The sequence below is a fragment of the Oncorhynchus kisutch genome, linkage group LG12 (genome assembly GCF_002021735.2).
Source record: "Oncorhynchus kisutch isolate 150728-3 linkage group LG12, Okis_V2, whole genome shotgun sequence".
NCBI lineage: Eukaryota > Metazoa > Chordata > Actinopteri > Salmoniformes > Salmonidae > Oncorhynchus > Oncorhynchus kisutch.
Genome location: NC_034185.2, coordinates 47,157,345 through 47,181,493, shown reverse-complemented (window position 1 = coordinate 47,181,493; position 24,149 = coordinate 47,157,345). Strand labels below are relative to the sequence as shown.

Here is a 24,149-nt window from a genome sequence, read left to right as displayed (position 1 = left end):
GGAGTCACACTCAAAATTAAAAGTGGAAAACCACACTACAGGCTGATCCAACTTTGATGTAATGTCCTTAAAACAAGTCAAAATGAGGCTCAGTAGTGTGTGTGGCCTCCACGTGCTTGTATGACCTCCCTACAACGCCTGGGCATGCTCCTGATGAGGTGGCGGATGGTCTCCTGAGGGATCTCTTCCCAGACCTGGACTAAAGCATCCGCCAACTCCTGGACAGTCTGTGGATGGAGCGAGACATGATGTGCTCAACTGGATTCGGGTCTGGGGAACGGGCGTAGCAGTCCATAGCATCAATGCCTTCCTCTTTCAGGAACTTCTGACACACTCCAGCCACATGAGGTCTAGCATTGTCTTGCATTAGGAGGAACCCAGGGAGGTCTGAGGATCTCATCTCGGTTCCTAATGGCAGTCAGGCTACCTCTGGCGAGCACATGGAGGGCTGTGCGCCCCCCCCCCCCAAAGAAATGCCACCCCACACCATGACTGACCCACCGCCAAACCGGTAATGCTGGAGGATGTTGCAGGCAGCAGAACATTCTCCACGGCATCTCCAGACTGTCACGTCTGTCACGTGCCCAGTGTGAACCTGCTTTCATCTGTGAAGAGCACAGGGCGCCAGTGGCGAATTTGCCAATCTTGGTGTTCTCTGGCAAATGCCAATCGTCCTGCACGGTGTTGGGCTGTAAGCACAACCCCCACCTGTGGACGTCGGGCCCTCATACCACCCTCATGGAGTCTGTTTGAGCAGACACATGCACATTTGTGGCCTGCTGGAGGTCATTTTGCAGGGCTCTGGCAGTGCTCCTCCTGCTCCTCCTTGCACAAAGGCAGAGGTAGCGGTCCTGCTGCTGGGTTGTTGTCCTCCTACGGCCTCCTCCATGTCTCCTGATGTACTGGCCTGTCTCCTGGTAGCGCCTCCATGCTCTGGACACTACGCTGACAGACACAGCAACCTTCTTGCCACAGCTCGCATTGATGTGCCATCCTGGATGAGCTGCACTACCTGAGCCACTTGTGTGGGTTGTAGACTCCGTCTCATGCTACCACTAGAGTGAAAGCACCGCCAGCATTCAAAAGTGACCAAAACATCAGCCAGGAAGCATAGGAACTGAGAAGTGGTCTGTGGTCACCACCTGCAGAACCACTCCTTTATTGGGGGTGTCTTGCTAATTGCCTATAATTTCCACCTATTGTCTATTCCATTTGCACAACAGCATGTGAAATGTATTGTCAATCAGTGTTGCTTCCTAAGTGGACAGTTTGATTTCACAGAAGTGTGATTGACTTGGAGTTACATTGTGTTGTTTAAGTGTTCCCTTTAATTTTTTTGAGCAGTGTATATTCACCTCACCCAGTATTGTAATCAAAATTTACCAGAAAGCATGTAGTCCTTGGCTCAGACAGTTTAGTAGTGTGGGCTCAATAGCATCTCATTAGTGTGCAAGATCTTGAGAATAATTTGTACATGTATTGGAAGAGTGCACTGTGCATGCAGAGGGTTGCAATGCTATTGAATAGTGGATAGTTTAACCAAAATATGCCACAAGACCTAGAATTGCCTTATGTTAACCCACAAAAAAAGGTTCACTGTTATAAGCGAACTTTTTTTTTGATGAATTTAAGCAAAATTCCCAAAATTCCATGGCTTAACTTCCCTTGGAAAATTTCCTGAAAATTTCGGAATTGTCCTGGAATTGTCCTTTTTTTTATTGTCTTATTTTCCTTCACACAGTAGCTGTGACCCAATATTAATATCCTGATCTCCTGTCTTTCATAACCACTTATACATGAAAGGAGTGAACAGTTTTCCACTTCCCACCATGGCTTTCACCTATCAACTGTCACGAAGGAAAGGTATTGTGTGACACAGTCCAGTCCATTTTGAATAGAGTGGGCATCCCCGAAGAGGACTTTGACATTCTGTTCAATTGGCTGGCTATGGGATTTGGCTCTCTGCTGTCAGGTTCGTAGCCCTTGGCTGTGTGATTGGCCTGTCTTGGAAGGAACCCGTGGCTTCCTCAGGACTAACACTTTGACACGCTCATGCTAAAGCCTAGCCAGCATTGGGGGTTTAAGTAAACACGGTGTTAAAGGTAAGGCAAAAGCTAGGGTAGCTAAAATCTGGTAACCTTTCCAGAAATCCTGGTTGGAGGAATCTGTATTTCCTGTTTATTCCCTCCTGATTTGTGTAATCTGCTAACTGTGATTTCTTGAATACTTGGGAATTTTGGGAAAGTTGCTGGATCTTTACAATCATAGCAGAAGCCCTTATACAGTAAGGAGATATGGCAATCTGTGGAGCCAATGGGAACACAGTAAAACACAGGCGCATGTTAGTTATTGTCATAACGGTCCCCAATATGTTTAATTGCATGCCTGTATAAAATGTATATTTAATTCCTCTCACTCGTAAACTGTCTAGTTCACATCTTCAGAATAAAAACATTGAACAGTCTGAACAACGCTGACTAAGAGTAGGCAGATGCTTGTGTTGCACCTTGCAGAGTCTTGGCACCGCTAAATGCCACAACACCACCTCCGCGTGAAGCACCGCAGAGGTAGAAGACTGTGCCGGTTATTAGCCAGCCACACCCTGCCTTGCTTCTCTATTCTCTCCACACCTCCAGGCAAAAACATTTACTTTATCATAGATCAGATTGAGGATGTGATGCACCTCTCTTCAACTGTACAGTGCTTACCAATAATGGGATGCAATTCGGCACTGATTTCAGTGCTTCTGATTTCAGCAAACCTCTGATTTGGATGATTAGGTATCTATTGTGGGCCAGCAGCATGGATTGTTGTTGAATTAAAAGCCACTGGACGTCGTTTTAAGAGCCAATTGGTGATGGACACATGATGGGTCGTCTCCCTCGGATTCCCTCTGGGCCTAATTTAAAGGTCAGCTTCTCTGCATCCACCCAGTGAGATGATACTGATGGAACGGGAAAGCTCATTGTGTTAATAGCTCAAGGAGGTCAATCAGTGGGTCTGTTTTAGAGGTTGACCGATTTATGATTTTTCAACGTCGATACCGATTTATTGGAGGACAAAAAAAGCCGATACCGATTTAAAAAAAATAAAAATGTATTTGTAATGATGACAATTACAACAATACTGAATGAACACTTATTTTAACTGTTAATACATCAAAATCAATTTAGCCTCAAATAAATAATGAAACATGTTCAATTTGGTTTAAATAATGCAAAAACAAAGTGTTGAAGAAAGTAAAAGTGCAATATGTGCCATGTAAGAAAGCTAACGTTTAAGTTCCTGAGTTCCTAACGTTTAAGTTCCAGAACATGAGAACATATGAAAGCTGGTGGTTCCTTTTAAAATGAGTCTTCAATAGTCCAAGGTAAGAGGTTTTAGGTTGTAGTTATTATAGGACTATTTCTCTCTATACCATTTTGTATTTCATATACCTTTTGACTATTGGATGTTCTTATAGGCACTTTAGTATTGCCAGTGTAACAGTATAGCTTCCTTCCCTCTCCTCGCTCCTCCCTGGGCTCGAACCAGGAACACAACGACAACAGCCACCCTCGAAGCAGCGTTACCCATGCAGAGCAATGGGAACATCTACTCCAAGTCTCAGAGCGAGTGACGTTTGAAACGCTGTTAGTGCGCACCCCGCTAACTAGCTAGCCATTTCACATCACATCATTACACCAGCCTAATCTCGGGAGATGATAGGCTTAAAGTCATAAACAGTAGAGCTGCTAGCAAAATGCACGAAAGTGCTGTTTGAATGAATGCTTATGAGCCTGCTTATGAGTCAGACCGCTCTATCAAATCATATACTTAAGTATAACATAATAACACACAGAAATGCGAGCCTTAGGTCATTAATATGGTCGAATCCGGAAACTATCATCTCGAAAACAAGACGTTTATTCTTTCAGTGAAATACGGAACCGTTCGGTATTTTATCTAACGGGTGGCATCCATCAGTCTAAATATTCCTGATACATTGCACAACCTTCAATGTTATGTCATAATTATGTAAAATTCTGGCAAATTAGTTCGCAATGAGCCAGGCAGCCCAAACTGTTGCATATACCCTGACTCTGCGTGCAATGAACGCAAGAGAAGTGACACAATTTCACCTGGTTAATATTGCCTGCAAACCTGGATTTCTTTTAGCTAAATATGCAGGTTTTAAAAATATATACTTCTGTGTATTGATTTTAAGAAAGGCATTGGTGTTTATGGTTAGGTACACGTTGGAGCAACAGTCCTTTTTCGCGAATGCGCACTGCATCGATTATATGCAATGCAGGACATGCTAGATAAACTAGTAATTTCATCAACCATGTGTAGTTATAACTAGTGATTTATGATTAAGTTTAATGCTAGCTAGCAACCTACCTTGGCTTCTTACTGCATTTGCGTAACAGGCGGGCTCCTCGTGAGGCAGGTGGTTAGTGCGTTGGACTAGTTAACCGTAAGGTTGCAAGATTGAATCCCTGAGCTAACAAGGTAAAAATCTGTCGTTCTGCCTCTGAACAAGGCAGTTAACCCACTGTTCCTAGGCCGTCATTGAAAATAAGAATGTGTTCTTAACTGACTTGCCTAGTTAAATAAAGGTGTTAAAAAAAAAAATATTGGAAACTTGAAATCGTCCCTAATTAATCGGCCATTCTGATTAATCGGTCAACCTCTAATCTGTCTTAAAGGGGGGGTGTTATATATTGTAGGCTACTATTTTTGAGTGCTCTTGTCATCACTAGCACACTGTGTAGTAGGGAATAGGTTTCTATCTTAGATTCAGCCCTACAACAGAAAGATTACTCAAAACGCTACATTATTGTCTATGCTTGGCCAGTCAATGCAGACTTGCAGTCAAGGCAGGAAGGCTAAAGCAATCATGCATACTATAATAGCATAATTAGTTTAATCTAATTCAAAGCAAAAATGCTAAACTTCCTTAACCCTCACTGGGAAGGATACACCCTCTTTCCTAGGACGCTGGCTAACCAAATCACCCGCACTTGATGATAGTGACACCAGCAATCTCCTCTTCTTCCCTCCCTCTTAATATAAGTCAGAGGTGTTATTCACAGTGGCTGATGCCCTCCTGGCCTGTCTACTGCTGCAGTCTCTTGTTACCTCCATGTCACTTGTTTCCTCTACCGTGTGTGTGTGTGTGTGTGTGTGTGTGTGTGTGTGTGTGTGTGTGTGTGTGTGTGTGTGTGTGTGTGTGTGTGTGTGTGTGTGTGTGTGTGTGTGTGTGTGTGTGTGTGTGTGTGTGTGTGTGTGTGTGTGTGTGTGTGTGTGTCCGACCGACCGACCGACACCCACAGCTCAACCCCTCGGCTCTCTGTGCCCGCTTGCCCTCACTCGTTTTTTTTCACTCCCGCTCTGCTGCCACCACCTTGTCTTGATCTACTCTTTCTCTCCCTGCAACCTTTCACTGATGAGTCATTTCAACTTCCTGTTGGTATGCCACAGATCCTTTCATCACAGCAGAACGGGATTCTGGAGTCAGCTGGTATCCCCGGAGACTTCCATTTTTAGACCCGCTAGATTCTGCAGAGCCACATGCAAACATTATTTCAATGTTCTTCTCAGCCTTGATCCCCCTCCCCCTTTTGCCCTCAGAACAGCCTCAATTCGTCGGGGGCATGGACTCTACAAGGTGTTGAAAGCGTTCGACAGGGATGCTGACCCATGTTGACTCCAGTGCATCCCGCAGTTGTCAAGTTGGCTGGATGTCCTTGGTGGACCATTCTTGATACACGGGAAACTGTTGAGTGTGAAACCCAGCAGCGTTTGAAGTTCTTGATACACTCAAACTGATGCGCCTGGCACCTACTACCATACCCCACTCAGAGGCACGCTGTAATCAATGTAACCAAGAAGCTTAATCTTGCAAGCTAGCCACATGAGCTAGCAAGTTAGCAAACCAAATGCATAGCTGGAGCCCTGAGCTGAAGGAATTTATTTTGAAACTTATAAGATACTGTATTTAGCTGGCCAAAATTTTGTGGTGAATTAGTAACTTGACCACACCTCTTGAGCTGGACAACATTGGATCGTCATGACACGAATGCTTCCGTGTGCTTTTTGAGCCAGTCATAGTATGTAAACAAACAATCGGCTGCTTTGGGGTACAGCTTCAAAACGAAAAAACACAACAGGCGAAATTATGAACACAATCTGCTTTATCTATTAACCGAGCTATTGCACAAGTTGACTACTAAGTATTTAATATCGACAGTATTAAAAAAATCATGCCGTGGGTATTTCAAAATACCCTGGTATACCGCCCAAGCCGACTGCACTACTATATAGGGAGTCATTTGGGACGAAGCCAATCTGAATGTTAATCTTGCAAAACCTTGGCTGAAACCATTTGAATTGAAATAACGGTGTTGCTCTATTTCACCGGGATTTATGGCATATTGACTTGGCATTAATCCTGTCTCATTTCCATTTCGCTTCCTTCTCGTCTGGAAGCCTGAATAGAAACGGACGCCAATAAAGAGGTTTTGTGAGATCGTTAAAGTTTGCCTGCCAGCCAGGGAAGGCTCTTTTAAACGTTATCTCAGTTTTAAAGGTCCCCTTCATTGTTTTAAAGTCTAGACTTGAAGAGCTGAGGTTAGTCACAATAGGGTCATGCAGGGAAACAACTGAATGTCGTCAGTCAGAACAAAACCATTTCAATGCTGTGTAGACATGAGGATAAGTGATAAAATACAGTAACATCTGATACAGTAAATATCGTAGGTCAACACTGTACTGCCTTGTACAAGTCTTACCCCTGCCGGCTTGCATGATTCTGAGAACACAGTGGAAGCCCCAGGTGCCTGCTGCTGTGAAAAGACAGGATTATGTGCATGTGTGGAAGGGAGGATCCCCTCCCTCACAGACATGCAGTAGTTCGGGCTGTGACGGTCTTGGTATTTGAGGTTAAGGTAATTGGCCAGGCCAACCATGGGGGGAGGGGTGGTGTGTGTGTAACAGTTCTGTTTGTATACTTGTTTACATGGAAATGCTTATTTGAAACCAGCCATTACACTTCGTTATTATCTTGGTATTTCAGTATTATTCAGGTTATTACTTACAAATAGTAATTAACGAATGAAGAAATGCCAGGTTGGAGAGGATCTGTCATTTTCGCATTGTCACATTAATGGAGTCAAACTTAAGATCTATGCCTACCTTGTCGGTTGGCTTTTCTGCATATCATTGTTTTTAATACAGATCCTATTTGACAAACAACCTTTCAAATTAAGTCCGATGAGGTTTCTCCCACTTTTACCAAAATATTCGCATAACGTCACAATCCCTGCTAATGCGGTCAGCCGATGGTAGTTTCATTAACATATATTTTCTTCAAAGAGAAAGCCGTAATGAAATAAATAATTTATTCTAAGCTACTGAGAGGCCCTTTACAAGATTAAATTATGACCGGAGCGTTTTGATTCTTATTAAAGAGATGGAGTTCACCCAGGCTACTTTAGGAAACACACGCACGCCCTGGTCAATCACAGCAAACAGCGTATGTCAGACACAAGCAAATATTTCTCCTTTCCTTAAAACGTATTAAACGTAGGCCTACTTGTGGCTGGAAGATAATGAATTGACAAGGAAAGTATGAAGGGGACAGCTATTCTATAGTATGAAGATTTAACTTGACAATCATTAAAATAGAAACAAATATATCGCGCAACATGTCCATAGACTATTTATTAGCAACGTTGATTTTCAAGAGGAAGAGTGTTGGTAAGATTTTTCAAACACTGTGAGGAACTATTCTAATTTGTGAGGTGAAGAAAAAAAACACTGAGAAGCCCAGTTGGGCACTTTACTACATTTGCGAGAAGCAGGCCAGGTACTTCTATGCGTGTTCAGGCATGTGCGCTCCGTCAACGTTAACATGGAGCGCGTAAATGATGGTATGAAATAAACCAAAACTTGTTTCTCAGTGTAGTGTTTCATTCATTCAGATCTAGGATGTGTTATTTTAGTGTTCCCTTTATTTTTTGGAGCAGTGTATTTTATGACATGCATTTTTATTGTTAACTAGTAAGTAGTAGCCTACAGCAAAGTGTGTTTACATAATTTCTAATTAGTTAATTTCTGCTCAGTAGTTTTTGCTACCATGAGGGTTTTAGCTTGCTTGAGCCTGCTGCGTGTTAATTCACCTGTTTCCATACATGTTTTATTTAAAAAAAAAAATCTTACGAAGGAGTTGTTTAATCTAACTGCTTACAGACACGTCGCGTGCGCGAGCGTTGCAAAAAAACATTTATAAATCCATGTTATTCATTTATTGTGCCAACGAGCGACGCCAAGGGCTAAAATAGAACTCCTTTCTATTTCTGACGCAGATCGCTCTGAAAGTCCTGCCTCTCCCATCTCCTCTTTGGTTTATAGAAGCAGGTACCCATGTGCCATCTCCTCATTGGTTATACCCACGTGCGTAATTGAAAGACTGTTTTGCCGGTCATCGTGGTAATTCCATGAAAGTGTAGATGCGATCACCATATAAGTTCAAAGATGAAAAAGCCTGGAAGGAGGAGAGTTTACTAGAAACGATTCGGTTGGCCGTTTTATGTGTGGATTAATTGGTGGAGTCGAGGACCTTGTGCATTTCAGGTAAAATAAGAACTCAATGTTTATATCCCAGGACAAATTAGCTAGCAACAGCAAGCTAGGTAAATAGGACAAATTACCTAGCAAGTCCAAGCTAACTAGCTAAATTGCCATATGTTAAATTCTTTTCGACCTGTCCCCAAATTAATGTCATTGGTTCAGTTTGTTTTGATATTTTAACCTGCGTGTTGTGATTGCGTTTGATGTAGGGGGACAAAATAAATGTATGCACGATGGCGCATGCGCGCAGATGGTTTGGGTTCCGTTTTAGCTATTTATCTGTACATTTGAGGCTTTTTGAGCCTGACAACGAGCCATCCTCAACAAGGTTGGAAAGTGACAGTGAAGATGAGGCCTCAGTCTGATGTTCAAGAGGTAGACATTGAGCAGGTCCAGGGAGAAGACATGGAATCCTGAGAGGAAGACGACAAAAGCTTTAGTTTGAAGATGATCATTTTACAGATCTATGTTGAAAACGTTTTTGGGAGATGCGATGGATCATTCAATATTCCCTTTTGTTGTTCAGTGAAATCATCCCTTGTGAAGAGTGAACTTTTTAAAAGTTCAATTGGTAACTAAATAGTTTTTTTTTTAATTATATGGAAGGGTTTAATAATTTGCAATTATGTCTACTTATGTTTCTTTGTCCATATCATATGGTAAATATATCTAATGCAAAAAAAATCTACATTTAAATGGTATTAATTTGCATATAGTTCTGTTAATTCCCATGGAAAATTTCCATCTCTGAATATTCCCCAAAATGTGCAAGCATACTTATAATCACAAGTGAACACTCCTGTTATTAGGTCAAGTTTATCTGCATGAAAATAAAGTTAATCCCAAAAAGAATTTAGGCCTATTTTTGATGGGTATTTTATTTTCATGACTGTCTCTTCATCCATGACTGTCAGGTACATGGTTATTCAATTAGGCCACAGCCCTAACAGTGGTATACCGTTCATCCAGACCTGGTTCAAATAGTATTTGTTTTCTTTCATATACCCTGTTTAACCTGCCTGAAGTGCCAAGTGCAGTGGGGTTTGCACTTCTGTGACTGTTCCATTGGCAAACACGGGTATGTTTGGAAAGGGGATACATCACCAACGGCAATATGTCAACAAAACTGGAGACACCTGTTGAAGCGAAGGTATATGACCAATTGCAAATACTCTTTGAACCCGGGTCTGTATATGACTATTGCATGTACTGCAGGCGGGTGGGGGATATTGCAGGCAGTGAGTGGCCTACAGCTTGAGTGTGTTTATGTTTGACTGAGGTAAACGCTGCATCGACAGGATCTCCCTGTGGTGTCATTGGCGCATAGATTGCTTCATCTCTGTCTCCTGTTCTGTTTGGAACTGGATGTGTAGAAGGGGCTATTTTGTGTCAAGCGAAAGTGTGTGGGTAAACCGTACCGGGGTGCATGTGTCTATCTATGCTAAAGCAGTACTGTACATCCAAGTGAGTCCTTACTGTGAGAGCAGGCTAGTGGGATGCCAACGATTGCATTCCTGTCAAAGGAAGTGACACGTGACTGATAAGCTGCTTCACTTCCTTCCCACCCAATTGACCAATTATATCTCTGGCCATGGCCTTCCTGGTTTAATGAGCGTTCTACTCTGGCAGTACTCTTCCCATTCTAGACGATTTTTCCAAATCTTTTTCCAGAAGTGTGTGCCCTTGGGAATTCCCTTTCATTTAAAAGCATGAAATGGTGTGCATTGGAAGGTGGGACTTTCCACCATTTTGTTAAATCCATGCAAGAAAGTGCACATTTGTGGAGAATTGGGTTGCAGCCATATAGTGCATTTGTTTCTCCATTGTTACTTAGTCTATAGGGAGCACAACACATCACCTCAGATCCAGACCTCCAAATTGTCATTTTTCTTCTTTCAAAAACGTATTAATTGAGCTTACCTGGCAGAAATGTAACTAATAGAGTAGTCCCAAAAAAATGCAAACCCTGCCCATCTGACACTCCAGGCAAGCTCAGGTGAACACTCCAAAAGTGTTTGAAAGACAACAAACACTTTTTGAACCCAGGCACTGGTCTAGGGATCGCGATGTATGAGAACACTTTTGATCTGAGTAAGGATGTGTCTGTGCCCAGGCTATTATGCCTACTATCATACCCTCTTGGTATGTTAATGAGCATTGTAGAGCCTCATGCCTAATCCCCCTCCACTGAATACCTAAAAGCCCACTCTGCCTAATGCGCTGGGTCTCAGACCTGTAACGCACACGATCAGTGTCTGGAAGACATGTCTATTGAATAGGGAGGCACGCTGATGGGATTTCTTTGTCCCGGCTCGTCATGCCAATCTATGGCAGCGCCACTAACGAGGCACAAGTAATCATAACGAAAGCGATTTGTTCAAGGGTAAATAGACATGCCATCACGATGAGCTATTTTGCTAGGGTGAGGTTAGAGGTCGGCTGTGCTGCCCACATTATTTTCAGAGTCCCACGTCATGAAGATTTTGTCAGCGCTGCAATATGTGAGTTGAAGTTCTAGCAGTGCTTCAGGGGGCTGTGTGTGGAGAGCTTGTCTCTATGGCAGCAGCACACTAATGCTGCTCTCGCTTATTAACAGATCCTCATAAGACTTTGTGTAATGTGGCTGAGGATGAGATTTTTCTTTTTACCATGTATTTAAATTGGGGCCACCAGTCAATTCCACAATTTTAATTTTTTAAATTTTACCTTTATTTAACCAGGCAAGTCAGTTAAGAACACATTCTTATTTTCAATGACGGCCTGGGAACAGTGGGTTAACTGCCTGTTCAGGGGCAGAACGACAGATTTGTACCTTGTCAGCTCGGGGGTTTGAACTGACAACCTTCCGGTTACTAGTCCAACGCTCTAACCACTAGGCTACCCTGCCGCCCCAGATCAATACTGTCAGATCTGATTTAGCTGAAACTCCAACCCACCAGTCTCTCCTTGTTATTCAGTACAAGTACCCGCTACTTATACAGTATCTGACCTCAACGTCTCACATGCTGGACTTTTTTTAGCCCAGCTGACAATCTGCGCTGAAGCTAAACGTGCTTCACTCATTAGATCAGACGGTACAGGGGACGCCACAATAGTTCCTGAAAAACCAACGAAATGCCATGCAGAATTAATTTGATTAAATTAAGCGAGGGGCATCACTTTCAGGTTAATTGCCTGCGGTTGTGACGTTCACCACAGCGGGCCAACTGCTCGAACTCTGCGTCCGAACTCTAATTGGCAGATGGCTGGGTGGGCTCACTGGACTGTTAAATGCCATTAACATGGACCCTACTGTTGTAGCCTGCTGTTGTCACGCTGACTGTCTGAGATATTCATAGCTAAATTAATTAATTAAAATAGGAAAGGGATCAGATTTGACGTGCTTGGTCTGAAGTTATTTTGTCATTTTGGGTGCTGTTTTCATCGACTCTCGTTGTCTGGAATAAGCCAGGTCCCAGCTCTGTTTTGGCCAAATCATATGGTCGTTGTCAACACGGGCCGCGCTAGATTTGGGATGACTTTGACAGGCACAATTCAGGAATCAAAGGCCTGCAGTAGAAGGGCAGAGAAGAAGAAAAAAAACAGGGTCGAGTGAGGAGACCACAAAGTGAGCAGAATTGTGAGGCTTTGACCGTGGCGGCAGGGGTAAACCAGGCACGCATCCCGGGTCGACCCTCTAGACTTCATTGTTGGCTACTGAAGATGTAGCGAGCGATGACGGCGGTAAACCGAAATAAACAGACTAATGGGCCCAATGTTTACCTCTCCGCCCCCGATGTCTATCCATTCTGAATGCATCTTAGAGAGAGGGAGCGAGAGCGATGGTGAGGGAGTGATAGAGCGAGGGAATGCGCCTAGGGGAAGGGGGGCAGAGAGACTCTCCGTTCCATACACAAAGAGAATCTGGCAGGAGTTCCCGATTTATTATTTTTTTCTCTCCACTACTTGCGTCTGTTATAGCGGGCAGTGTCCATCTGTTCTGTGTGTTTCTGGGGGTCACTTAGCTGTTATAAAACCCTTATCCGTTGATGTGTATAGGAATAATCGAATTAGCCTGGTAGGCTATTAGTTAAATGGAGCTGCATTCGATAATGCTCGTCTAGTGAAATAGCTTTAACCAAATCATATCTCGTTCTGATCTATAATTGGGGGAGGATAGGATCGAAAGATGTCTCTCGTTCTATATTTTATTGCTAACCAAAAGGTAATAAATAAACTGATAAGCCAATGCACTGAAGGGGAAGGGTAGGGCAAGGAAATGATTCATCTTTCATTCAGCAGCAATTTCCATCCTCGGCAGTCTCTCGACCTTGTTTCACTGAAATGTCAGATGTTTCTAAAAATGAGCTCAGCCTGTCAGTTGTCCCCTCTAAAACGGCTTGTCCCAAATGGCATCATTCTCTATATAGTGCACTACTTTTGAGCAGGACCCATATATGGTGCCATTTGGGAAACAATGCTGTGCTGTCTGTTCTTGTTTCCAGCGTTGGCTCAGCAGCACATTGCCTCAACAAACATCAGACTCAAACAAGCACCTTTTGTGGGCTGAGATGCAGATGTATTATTTTAGGAAACCTGTGAATGCATCAGTGCTTTCTGTGGCTGTATTTCAATTAGCGCTATGCTTTAGCTCAGTGGTCACCAACCGGTCGAACGCGGACTGGTCAATCTCCAAGGCATTCCTAGTCGATCACCAAACATTTGTGTAAAGAAACAACAACGATAAAGCCTTGCCTTCCTGTTTTTTTTTTAATTGGCTTTGCTTGCGTAGCTGCACTTGATTCAGTGTTCCCATTTGGATCCATTTGATGTCTCTGAAGGTAGAACTCCGCTTAACCGGCAGGCCCAGAGAGGAAATCAAGTGCACCTATAGGTCTACAGCTGGCCAATCGGATAGCTCAGATCTTCCAATCTGCACAGTTTCCCGGAGCCATTGAGTGTAAAAGAAGCCTCGAACGCAAAGTAAAATTGGTACTGCGAGTTAAAAACCCCGTTTAAAACCATGACAAGAGCGACTCAATGAATACAGCAAAGAGTTGCTGTTTGAGTAAGTTCATGTTTAAGTTGTTATTCAGCACTGTCAACTTTTAGAAACCATAAAATGCACGTTCTCCCTAATTCCACTCACGCTACAACCAGCTGCAATGAATGAGCAGGGTTCTGATAAACTCGCATTATTATCATAGGCTTGTCTTAAAAAAAGATATATATCGAGGAGTATTTCACTTTCTCTGGTCGTAGGAGTAACAACATGTATTGGTGCATGAGGCAGAAATAATGCAGTGCGACTTGCGTTTTGCCATCAGCTGGAAGACTGTCCCCTTTTCTCAGCGGAGGGAGGGAGAGTGAGAGGCAGCCTCACCACTGCTCACCTCCCTCCCCTCAGACTGACCATCAGATGCATGCCATCAAGTCAACAAAATATATACACTGCTCAAAAAATAAAGGGAACACTTAAACAACACAATGTAACTCCAAGTCAATCACACTTCTGTGAAATCAAACTGTCCACTTAAGAAGCAACACTGATTGATAATACATTTCACATGCTGTTGTGCAAATGGAATAGACAACAGGTGGAAATTATAGGCAATTAGCAAGACACCCCCAATAAAGGAGTGGTTCTGCAGGTGGTGACCACAGACCACTTCTCAGTTCCTATGCTTCCTGGCTGATGTTTTGGTCACTTTTGAATGCTGGCAGTGCTTTCACTCTAGTGGTAGCATGAGACAGAGTCTACAACCTACACAAGTGGCTCAGGTAGTGCAGCTCATCCAGGATGGCACATCAATGCGAGCTGTGGCAAGAAGGTTTGCTGTGTCTGTCAGCGTAGTGTCCAGAGCATGGAGGTGCTACCAGGAGACAGGCCAGTACATCAGGAGACGTGGAGGAGGCCGTAGGAGGGCAACAACCCAGCAGCAGGACCGCTACCTCCGCCTTTGTGCAAGGAGGAGCACTGCCAGAGCCCTGCAAAATGACCTCCAGCAGGCCACAAATGTGCATGTGTCTGCTAAAACGGTCAGAAAGACTCCATGAGGGCCCGACGTCCACAGGTGGGGGTTGTGCTTACAGCCCAACACCGTGCAGGACGTTTGGCATTTGCCAGAGAACACCAGGATTGGCAAATCCGGCACTGGCGCCCTGTGCTCTTCACAGATGAAAGCAGGTTCACACTGAGTCTGGAGACGCCATGGAGAACGTTCTGCTTCCTGCAACATCCTCCAGCATGACCTTTTTTTTTGTAATTTCACCTTTATTTAACCAGGTAGGCTAGTTGAGAACAAGTTCTCATTTGCAACTGCGACCTGGCCAAGATAAAGCATAGCAGTGTGAACAGACAACACAGAGTTACACATGGAGTAAACAATTAACAAGTCAATAACACAGTAGAGAAAAAGTCTATATACATTGTCTGCAAAAGGCATGAGGAGGTAGGCGAATAATTACAATTTTGCAGATGAATAACACTGGAGTGATAAATGATCAGATGGTCATGTACAGGTAGAGATATTGGTGTGCAAAAGAGCAGAAAAGTAAATAAATAAAAACAGTATGGGGATGAGGTAGGTAAAAATGGGTGGGCTATTTACCGATAGACTATGTACAGCTGCAGCGATCGGTTAACTGCTCAGATAGCAGATGTTTGAAGTTGGTGAGGGAGATAAAAGTCTCCAACTTCAGCGATTTTTTTTTTTTTTTGCAATTCGTTCCAGTCACAGGCAGCAGAGAACTGGAACGAAAGGCGGCCAAATGAGGTGTTGGCTTTAGGGATGATCAGTGAGATACACCTGCTGGAGCGCGTGCTACGGGTGGGTGTTGCCATCGTGACCAGTGAACTGAGATAAGGCGGAGCTTTACCTAGCATGGACTTGTAGATGACCTGGAGCCAGTGGGTCTGCCGACGAATATGTAGCGAGGGCCAGCCGACTAGAGCGTACAAGTCGCAGTGGTGGGTGGTATAAGGTGCTTTAGTGACAAAACGGATGGCACTGTGATAAACTGCATCCAGTTTGCTGAGTAGAGTGTTGGAAGCAATTTTGTAGATGACATCGCCGAAGTCGAGGATCGGTAGGATAGTCAGTTTTACTAGGGTAAGTTTGGCAGCGTGAGTGAAGGAGGCTTTGTTGCGGAATAGAAAGCCGATTCTTGATTTGATTTTCGATTGGAGATGTTTGATATGAGTCTGGAAGGAGAGTTTACAGTCTAGCCAGACACCTAGGTACTTATAGATGTCCACATATTCAAGGTCGGAACCATCCAGGGTGGTGATGCTGGTCAGGCGTGCGGGTGCAGGCAGCGAACGGTTGAAAAGCATGCATTTGGTTTTACTAGCGTTTTAAGAGCAGTTGGAGGCCATGGAAGGAGTGTTGTATGGCATTGAAGCTCGTTTGGAGGTTAGATAGCACAGTGTCCAAGGACGGGCCGGAAGTATATAGAATGGTGTCGTCTGCGTAGAGGTGGATCAGGGAATCGCCCGCAGCAAGAGCAACATCATTGATATATACAGAGAAAAGAGTCGGCCCGAGGATTGAACCCTGTGGCACCCCCATAGAGACTGCCAGAGGACTGGACAGCATGCCCTCCGATTTGACACACTGAACTCTGTCTGCAAAGTAATTGGTGAACCAGGCAAGGCAGTCATCCGAAAAACCGAGGCTACTGAGTCTGCCGATAAGAATATGGTGATTGACGGAGTCGAAAGCCTTGGCAAGGTCGATGAAGACGGCTGCACAGTACTGTCTTTTATCGATGGCGGTTATGATATCGTTTAGTACCTTGAGCGTGGCTGAGGTGCACCCGTGACCGGCTCGGAAACCAGATTGCACAGCGGAGAAGGTACGGTGGGATTCGAGATGGTCAGTGACCTGTTTGTTGACTGTTTGGCGGTCAGTCATGGTGTGGGGTGGCATTTCTTTGGGGGGCCGCACAGCCCTCCATGTGCTCGCCAGAGGTAGCCTGACTGCCATTAGGTACCGAGATGAGATCCTCAGACCCCTTGTGAGACCATATGCTGGTGCGGTTGGCCCTGGGTTCCTCCTAATGCAAGACATTGCTAGACCTCATGTGGCTGGAGTGTGTCAGCAGTTCCTGCAAGAGGAAGGCATTGATGCTATGGACTGGCCCACCCGTTCCCCAGACCTGAATCCAATTGAGCACATCTGGGACAGGACATCATGTCTCGCTCCATTTACCAACGCCACGTTGCACCACAGACTGTCCAGGAGTTGGCGGATGCTTTAGTCCAGGTCCGCCACCTCATCAGGAGCATGCCCAGGCGTTGTAGGGAGGTCATACAGGCACATGGAGGCCACACACACTACTGAGCCTCATTTTGACTTGTTTTAAGGATATTACATCAAAGTTGGATCAGCCTGTGGTGTGGTTTTCCACTTTTAATTTTGAGTGTGACTCGAAATCCAGACCTCCATGGGTTGATAAATTTGATTTCCATAAATCATTTTTATGTGATTTTGTTGTCAGCACATTCAACTATGTAAAGAAAAAAGTATTTAATAAGAATATTTCATTCATTCAGATTTAGGATGTGTTATTTACGTGTTCCCTTTATTTTTTTGAGCAGTGTAAGTGTATATTATTAAGCTCACTCAGATGTGCCTCACATGTAATACAACACTATCTATTACCAGTGTCATGTACCTACAATTTTAAAAAATGATCTGAGAAGAACAGCATTGGCAAGGCAATTCAAGCATAGCCAATATGCAGTGATCATGTACTGGGAGGTTGTCTACTGCACAAAGCTGTTTTTAATTGGTTAATGTTGCGTGGGCTTACGTTTTTGTCATGTAAAACAAAAAATGATGTGCTGTAGATTTCAGCTTGGTGATCTTGACTCAAAAGTTGGTGACCATTGCTTTAGTTAGATCTTAACTATACCAAACTCAAATGACTTAATACAAGGATTCAGTAGATCAGGGGTCTCCAACAGGTCGATCGCAAGCTACCAGTAGCTCGCCAAACAATTCTGAAAGTACGTGCAATTTTCACGTGTTTTACTGCAAACTGTCTTGAAACAAATCGCACAAGTATCAGACACTGCAAGCTCCCACCTACTATCTAGTCAACGCAACATTGACATTATCCCATAACCTGGTTAGACACTATTGGCTTAAAAAGCCATACTTTACACAATATCTGCCACTTAATTCCCAGCAATATTGCCCACTTTTTGTCTGTGTGTTGCGGGCGTTTGTATATCACTCCGTGTGTAGCCAATAGGGATGGGTTGTTTGCGAACAAACTGCTCTTTTTATACGGCTCTTTTTCGTGAACGTCAAATCCCATATGTGAAAGATGTTAATTTGACTCCCTGATTTGCATACTTTTACTATTCTTTTTTTGAGCTCGATACATCATCTGCAGATAAATGATAAAAACATTATCTGAAGATTGTTTCTGCACTGAGGAATTACCATCTAATGATTGAAGCAATGACATCGACTCAGAACATCCACTTTCGTTGTTTCGCTATGAACAATTGTAATGTTGAGTAAAAATGTAAAATGTAAAACAAGGGAAAAATACATCTGAACATCATTTGGGGAAAAAATAAATTTAATTTGGGGGAAAAATAAATATAATTTTGGAAAAAAAGCAGATAATTATTTTTATTTTTAATTAACCATTATTTTACCAGGTATAAAGAAAGAACACATACTGTAAGAGAGACAGGCAGTAGTCGTGCACTAAGGAGCTGGGGAAGAGTTGCAGAGGAGAAGAATGGGCCTATTTGAAGCTAGAAAAAAAAGAGTAGCTCGGCTGTGTTACATTTTTTTTTTAAGTAGCTCTCATGCTAGATGCAGTAGATGCTCGCTCACTTGCTTTTTCGTTTTTGCAATAGCATTGTGCACCATTACATTCCAAGGAAAAAAAAGTTATGTCTATATAAGTACTGAAAATAATGTCAACTCTCTTTCGCTATTTCTTTCAGGGCCAAAGGTAATGGTGAGGCAGAAGTAACGGTGACAAGAGGAACAAACGACAACCTAAGAAGATTCTGAATCTGTGTGTGTGTGTGTGTGTCAGAATTCCAGTATGTGTGATGGCGTGAATGGCCTTTGGTCGTCTTCTCGCCTCCCTCAGACATCCCTCTTCCTTCTCGCCCTCATCTAACTCCCACCGCCACCCTCATCTCACCACCCCCATTTTTGTACCATGAGAGGATCCGCCCAGTACTCGGTGAGTAGTAAGCCCGCGGCGTATCGGCGCCGCTGAGCGCTGTGCCGCGTGAGGGCCCCTCCCCCCCGGCGGCCTCTCGCGGAATGGCTTCTCTGGACCTGCCCTACCGCTGTCCTCGTTGCGGGGAGCACAAGCGCTTCCGGTCGCTGTCCTCCCTCCGCGCCCATCTGGAGTACAACCATACCTACGAGACGCTCTACGTGCTCTCCAAGTCCAACAGCGTGTGTGACGCAGCTGCGCTACTCCCCCTGGTGGCCGACGGAGACCTTCTCCTCGCTCCTTCTGTCCCCGGCATTAACCGCAGCAACAACATTAACGACCCCTTCGACGGTCTTCAACTCCGGCCTTCCGCCTTCAGGGACTTCAAGGAGCGCCGCTTCCCGTGCCGCGAGCTTCCCTGCCCGGACGACCTCGGCGGTTTATCCACAAATTCCAACTCCGCGGCTCGCTACATCCCCAATGTAGAGTTCCCCCTGGGGGAGATCTTTGTGAAGAAAGCCATGAGCGCAGCCGGGGACCCCCGCGGTTCCCACGGCAACCAAAGCACGGCCGTGGCAGTGGCGGCGAATGTGGCTGCGAGCGCGGTGGAGGCGGCCTATGAGGAGGGCTTGGCCAGGCTGAAGGCGAGAGCCTTTGAGCGTCTGGAGCTGGACGAGAGGCTGGAGAAACTCTCAGAGGAGGTAATGGTAATCATCTTATTTATTTATTTCAGTGTTTCCCAAACCTCTCCTTGAGTGCCCCGAGCCATTCCATTTATTCAATGCATACCAGTACTACCACACCTAATCACCAAGCCCACGAAGCTCATTAATTGAATGAGGCTAGTTCTGGAATACTAATGTGGAACTGCTGAGAATACTCCAAGAAGAGGTTTGGGAAACACCTGATTTAATTGAATTTCTTCCCACCACTACCCCTCTTTGGAAGAGAAAATGTATTTTCTCCCCTTTTTTCCAGAATTTAAAAAAATATTCTTTTTTTTTATATATATATATATATTTTTTACATATGTTCCAAGACACCCAAATGAAAAAGTACTTCCCATCACCACCACTGGACTAGAACCAAAATCCCTCCTCCATTGCAGGTGGAGCAGAAGATAGCTGCACGCGTGGGCCGGCTGCAGGCGGAGCTGGAGAGGAAGAGCGGCGAGCTGGAGCGGGCCAAGCATGAGAGCGAGCGGCTGGGCCAGGAGAAACAGGACCTGGAGGACAAGGCGTCGGAGCTCTCCCGCCAGGTGGACGTTTCGGTGGAGATGCTGGCCAACCTCAAGCAGGACCTGGTCAGCAAGGAGGAGGAGCTTACCCACAAACAACAGTGAGTCACACAATATGGCGTTTTTACCTTTTAGTGTATAGGCTTAGTGGAGCTGTACTGTTACTACCAGTAGGATAGGGGTTCTGCCAATCTGGCCATACATGTATTTATACAAGTGGGTCAGGCAGAAAAGTTTGCTGTTACTCAGTCAGAATGTGCATCGGTGGTTGATCTTTTTTTTTTCCCTGCCCTCGGCCTGCTTGTTAGATATTATGCCTATTGATAGCTTGCAAACTAACCAACGTCCTCGCCATTTGAGTTCTGATGTTTTGTAGTAGGATGCTTGCAGCGATCTAAATGATCAGACCGAAACATGCGAGGAGCGAGTGAAGCAAGTGGACTGAGAAATACAGCTTCGCTCTATCCAATCGGCGAAGGAGGGTAAACGTACAGCCCGCCCTTCTCTTTACAGACAGGCTAACTAGCCAGTTGAGTTCTTAGGGCCATCTAGCACCTTGCACTTGATTGAAAGTTGCGCGCTGCCAACCGATAAATATTTTTGAAAGAAAAATTCTCGGATCAGAATCGTAGGAAAATGGCCTAATCTGTAAATAAAATACTTGTTTTGTCCGACTACTCGACACACTCCTACAGTATGAGCTCGCCCACAAACAGCAGTGAGTCTGATAATAGGGCCTACTGTAAACCTTTGATGTATTTACTACTATATTTACTACTGTAGCTCTTTACTGTTGCAAGTGAGTCAGACAATATTCTGTACAGGTTTAGCTTAACAGTATATTCTTAGTGGCTGTGATATCCCTGTGTGAGTTTGTGTCTATCTTGGACCCTTGTGGATAAGTGAGTCAATATACAGAAGCTGTTAGTGCCACGTACCGAGAACGTTTGGACCCTGGTTTTCCTGCCAAACAGTCAGGAGGCATCACATTGTTTGACTTTGTGATGTTTATGTCCGTAACTCTGTGTGTGTGAATGTGTGTTTGCCTGGACCCTTGTGGATAACTCACAGCTGATGACGGCTGCTGGGTGCTTTGGTCTCTCTCCCTGTTCACACAGTTGTCCAGAGCTGGGTCAGTGTTACTGACGCATTGGCTGAACTCCGAGGGTAAACAGAGCAGTGACCCTGACATGGATGATACAACTCTCTCTCTCTCTCTGTCTCTGTCTCTGTCTATCTATCGATGGTGCGATTCTCTCTCTTTTGATGGTGCGATTCTCTCTCTCTCGATGGTGCGATTCTCTGTGGACGTCCGGTTCCTCCAGATGTGGCCTTGCTGCCATCTCCATAACTCTCTGTGCCTGGAGCATGCCTATTGGCCGCTGTCTCCATGTCACTCAGTGCTTCAGCATGCTCATTGGCCAGTCAGGCTGAAGGTCATTTATGAACATTTGAACATCTTGGCCGTGTTCTGTTATAATCTCCACCCGGCACAGCCAGAAGAGGACTGGCCACCCCACATAGCCTGGTTCCTCTCTAGGTTTCTTCCTAGGTTTTGGCCTTTCTAGGGAGTTTTTCCTAACCACCGTGCTTCTACACCTGCATTGCTTGCTGTTTGGGGTTTTAGGCTGGGTTTCTGTACAGCACTTTGAGATATCAGCTGATGTACGAAGGGCTATATAAATAAATTTTATTTAATTTGAAGGGCGGCTTGGACAGCAACATCTGGCCAATAGGAGACAATTTGGACCAGTATCACAAAGGCTCAAACCACCTGGCCTACTGTGTTTGGGGCAGCTTCAACAAGGCATAGTCGTTACACTTAATTCGTTCAGGGTGAACGGGGAACGTGAGCATAGCTGACACACTTTATTGTGGTGGTTCAGTTTTAGGGTTTGTTTCATGCGAGTAAGATCGTCTCACTTAGATGGATTACGTCTTCAGTCAACGGATGGTTCTATAATGTATTACAGTTTCTAAAACATACGAATGAGCTTGTTAAACCAAGACTGAAAGTGGGCTATTTGTTTTACAGAAACAGATACTGTGTGTCTAGTCAGCAGGAAGCAGATTGTGCAGTCATCCTTTCTACCTGTTCTTGATTAGGCTGAAACTGTTTATCAAAGTGCAAGCTGCCTCTACTTTTAACCCCCCCCCCCCCCCCCCCCCCCCCCCGGATGCCGTTTCTCATAGCGCCCTTTGCTTTATCACAGGAAATAGTTTTATTACTCATCACTGTGTTCTTTACCAAAAGGTTGTCCGGACCTCTTTTGAAGTCAAGTAGATCACGTCATTGCTTTTTTGCGAAGCCCTGCCCCCGCAAGCTTCCGACTTACCTAACTTCACTGTCAAGATTTGAAATGACAAGTTAACCAACCCTGTGAACAGGTTTGATAACTCTGGAGACTCCTTTGGTCTCTACAGTTAGGTAGGTCAGACTTTTTCGTTTTCTTCCTCCACATGTTTGGAATGGTCTCCAAAATACATTTTGAGTAGGTACTTTAGTGTCCCTTGGGCAGTTCGGGAAGTGAACAGAGGATTCTTATCATGAAGAATATGTTTGTTTTTGTTGACTATTTTGTGTATATTTAGGTTTGTCTGTTCAATATATGTTCAGCTTGTATTTTTATTAGTTTTATATTGTATTAGATGTGTTTTATGAAATTGTATATGCAGGGCTTCGTTGTAAGAGACACCAGTCTCAATGGTGACTCCCTGATTTGAAATGAAAATGATTGGCATTGTAAGTTCAGCTCAGCTAGCATTAATGATGCATTGGAACATTCATAGAAAAGGCACAGAGAGCATCATTGCACAGTGTAGGATGTTAAAGCAACCCCTTCCTCTTTCTGTCTGCCTTTACCCCCCCCCCCCCTCTGTCTGCCCCCCCCCCCCCCCTCCTCCCTCTCTCTAACTCTGCAGTCAGTCTGCTAATCAGGGCTAGATAATAGGTCGGCTGTCTGCAGACAGACAGACAGACGGATAAATACTCTCCAGAGCAAGGCCTGGGAGGTCATCATGGCCACATTACTGCCATCGTACCGGACATACCAATGCACACAGCGTGCGCACAGTTTCAATGTGGGGAATAAACAATTGATTCCCATTCAATGTCCTATTTTCCCTAAACCTAAAATAGCCTTTTTCCTTGTGGGGACTTGTGAAATGTCTCCACTTGCAATTTTCCTTATTTTACTATCCTTGTGAGGACTTCTGGCCCCCACAAGAATAGTAAAAAACACACACAGCCTGCCAGTGTCGGTATATGAGAGCGGAGGCCCAAGGCCAACATCTCAGGTATTATGAGATGGGACTATCCCAGCACAGTGGTAATATCACTCCATTTTGAAAAGTTTTACAAAAGTTTTTAATATTTTTTTTTTAGCTTGGTTTATCTTGGTTGAGATACATTCTCTTTAACTAGCTCTTGTTGTTTCAGCCTCCTTATTTTGATGGATGCTTTAATTTGCTTTGGGTAAAGTTTGTCTGCCAAATGACTATGTTGTCGTTGTAAGAGTGATGAATATCCTGTCGCTAAGGCACCCTCTACGAAGGTCAATAGACCAACTACCATTTGTCTGAGTTGTTTTGACTTTCTCCGTTATGCCAAAGACATTGGATGTGTACCTAATGGCACCCTATTCCCTATGCACTGAACTACTTTTGACAAGGGCCCTATGGTCCATGTTGAAAAGTAGTGTACTACATCGGGACTAGGGTGCCATTTGGGATGCAACCCATTGGCTCTCCTTGCGTGGAAGAAAAGCTGGCAACTCAACAGTAAGGTCTTTCTGACACTGAAATGTAGGCTAGCTGCAGAGATGGAAAAAGTGCATCACAGACTGTGAATGTTCAGGGTAAGCCGCAAAAAAAGATGACTCAGCGGTGTGGTTGACGATGGCTAAAAGATGGCCGCTGCGTCTTCTCAGCATGATGGGAGATATACAAGTTGTTGTATTAAATTATAATTTTATGATATTTTTGAACCGTCTAGTGTCTTGAAAATTTGGTTTAGCTAGTTTCTACATAAAATGATAAATATATGGGCCTAATATATTAATATTTATAATAATATATATATTGTTGTTATTAGATGTCCTTGTCAAGGGAAGGTATA

General features: G+C 44.2%; 1 protein-coding gene across 1 annotated transcript in view; it reads left to right on the top strand.

The window, feature by feature from the left end:
* LOC109900416 (F-box only protein 41) overlaps window positions 1–24,149 on the top strand; it is an 88,779-nt gene that overhangs the window by 9,251 nt on the left and 55,379 nt on the right. Inside the window, exons 2-3 of the mRNA XM_031837632.1 lie at window positions 18,569–19,496; window positions 19,904–20,133. Of these exons, the coding sequence (XP_031693492.1) occupies window positions 18,900–19,496; window positions 19,904–20,133 (827 nt within the window). The 5' untranslated portion in view covers window positions 18,569–18,899. The remainder of the gene's footprint in view (window positions 1–18,568; window positions 19,497–19,903; window positions 20,134–24,149) is intronic.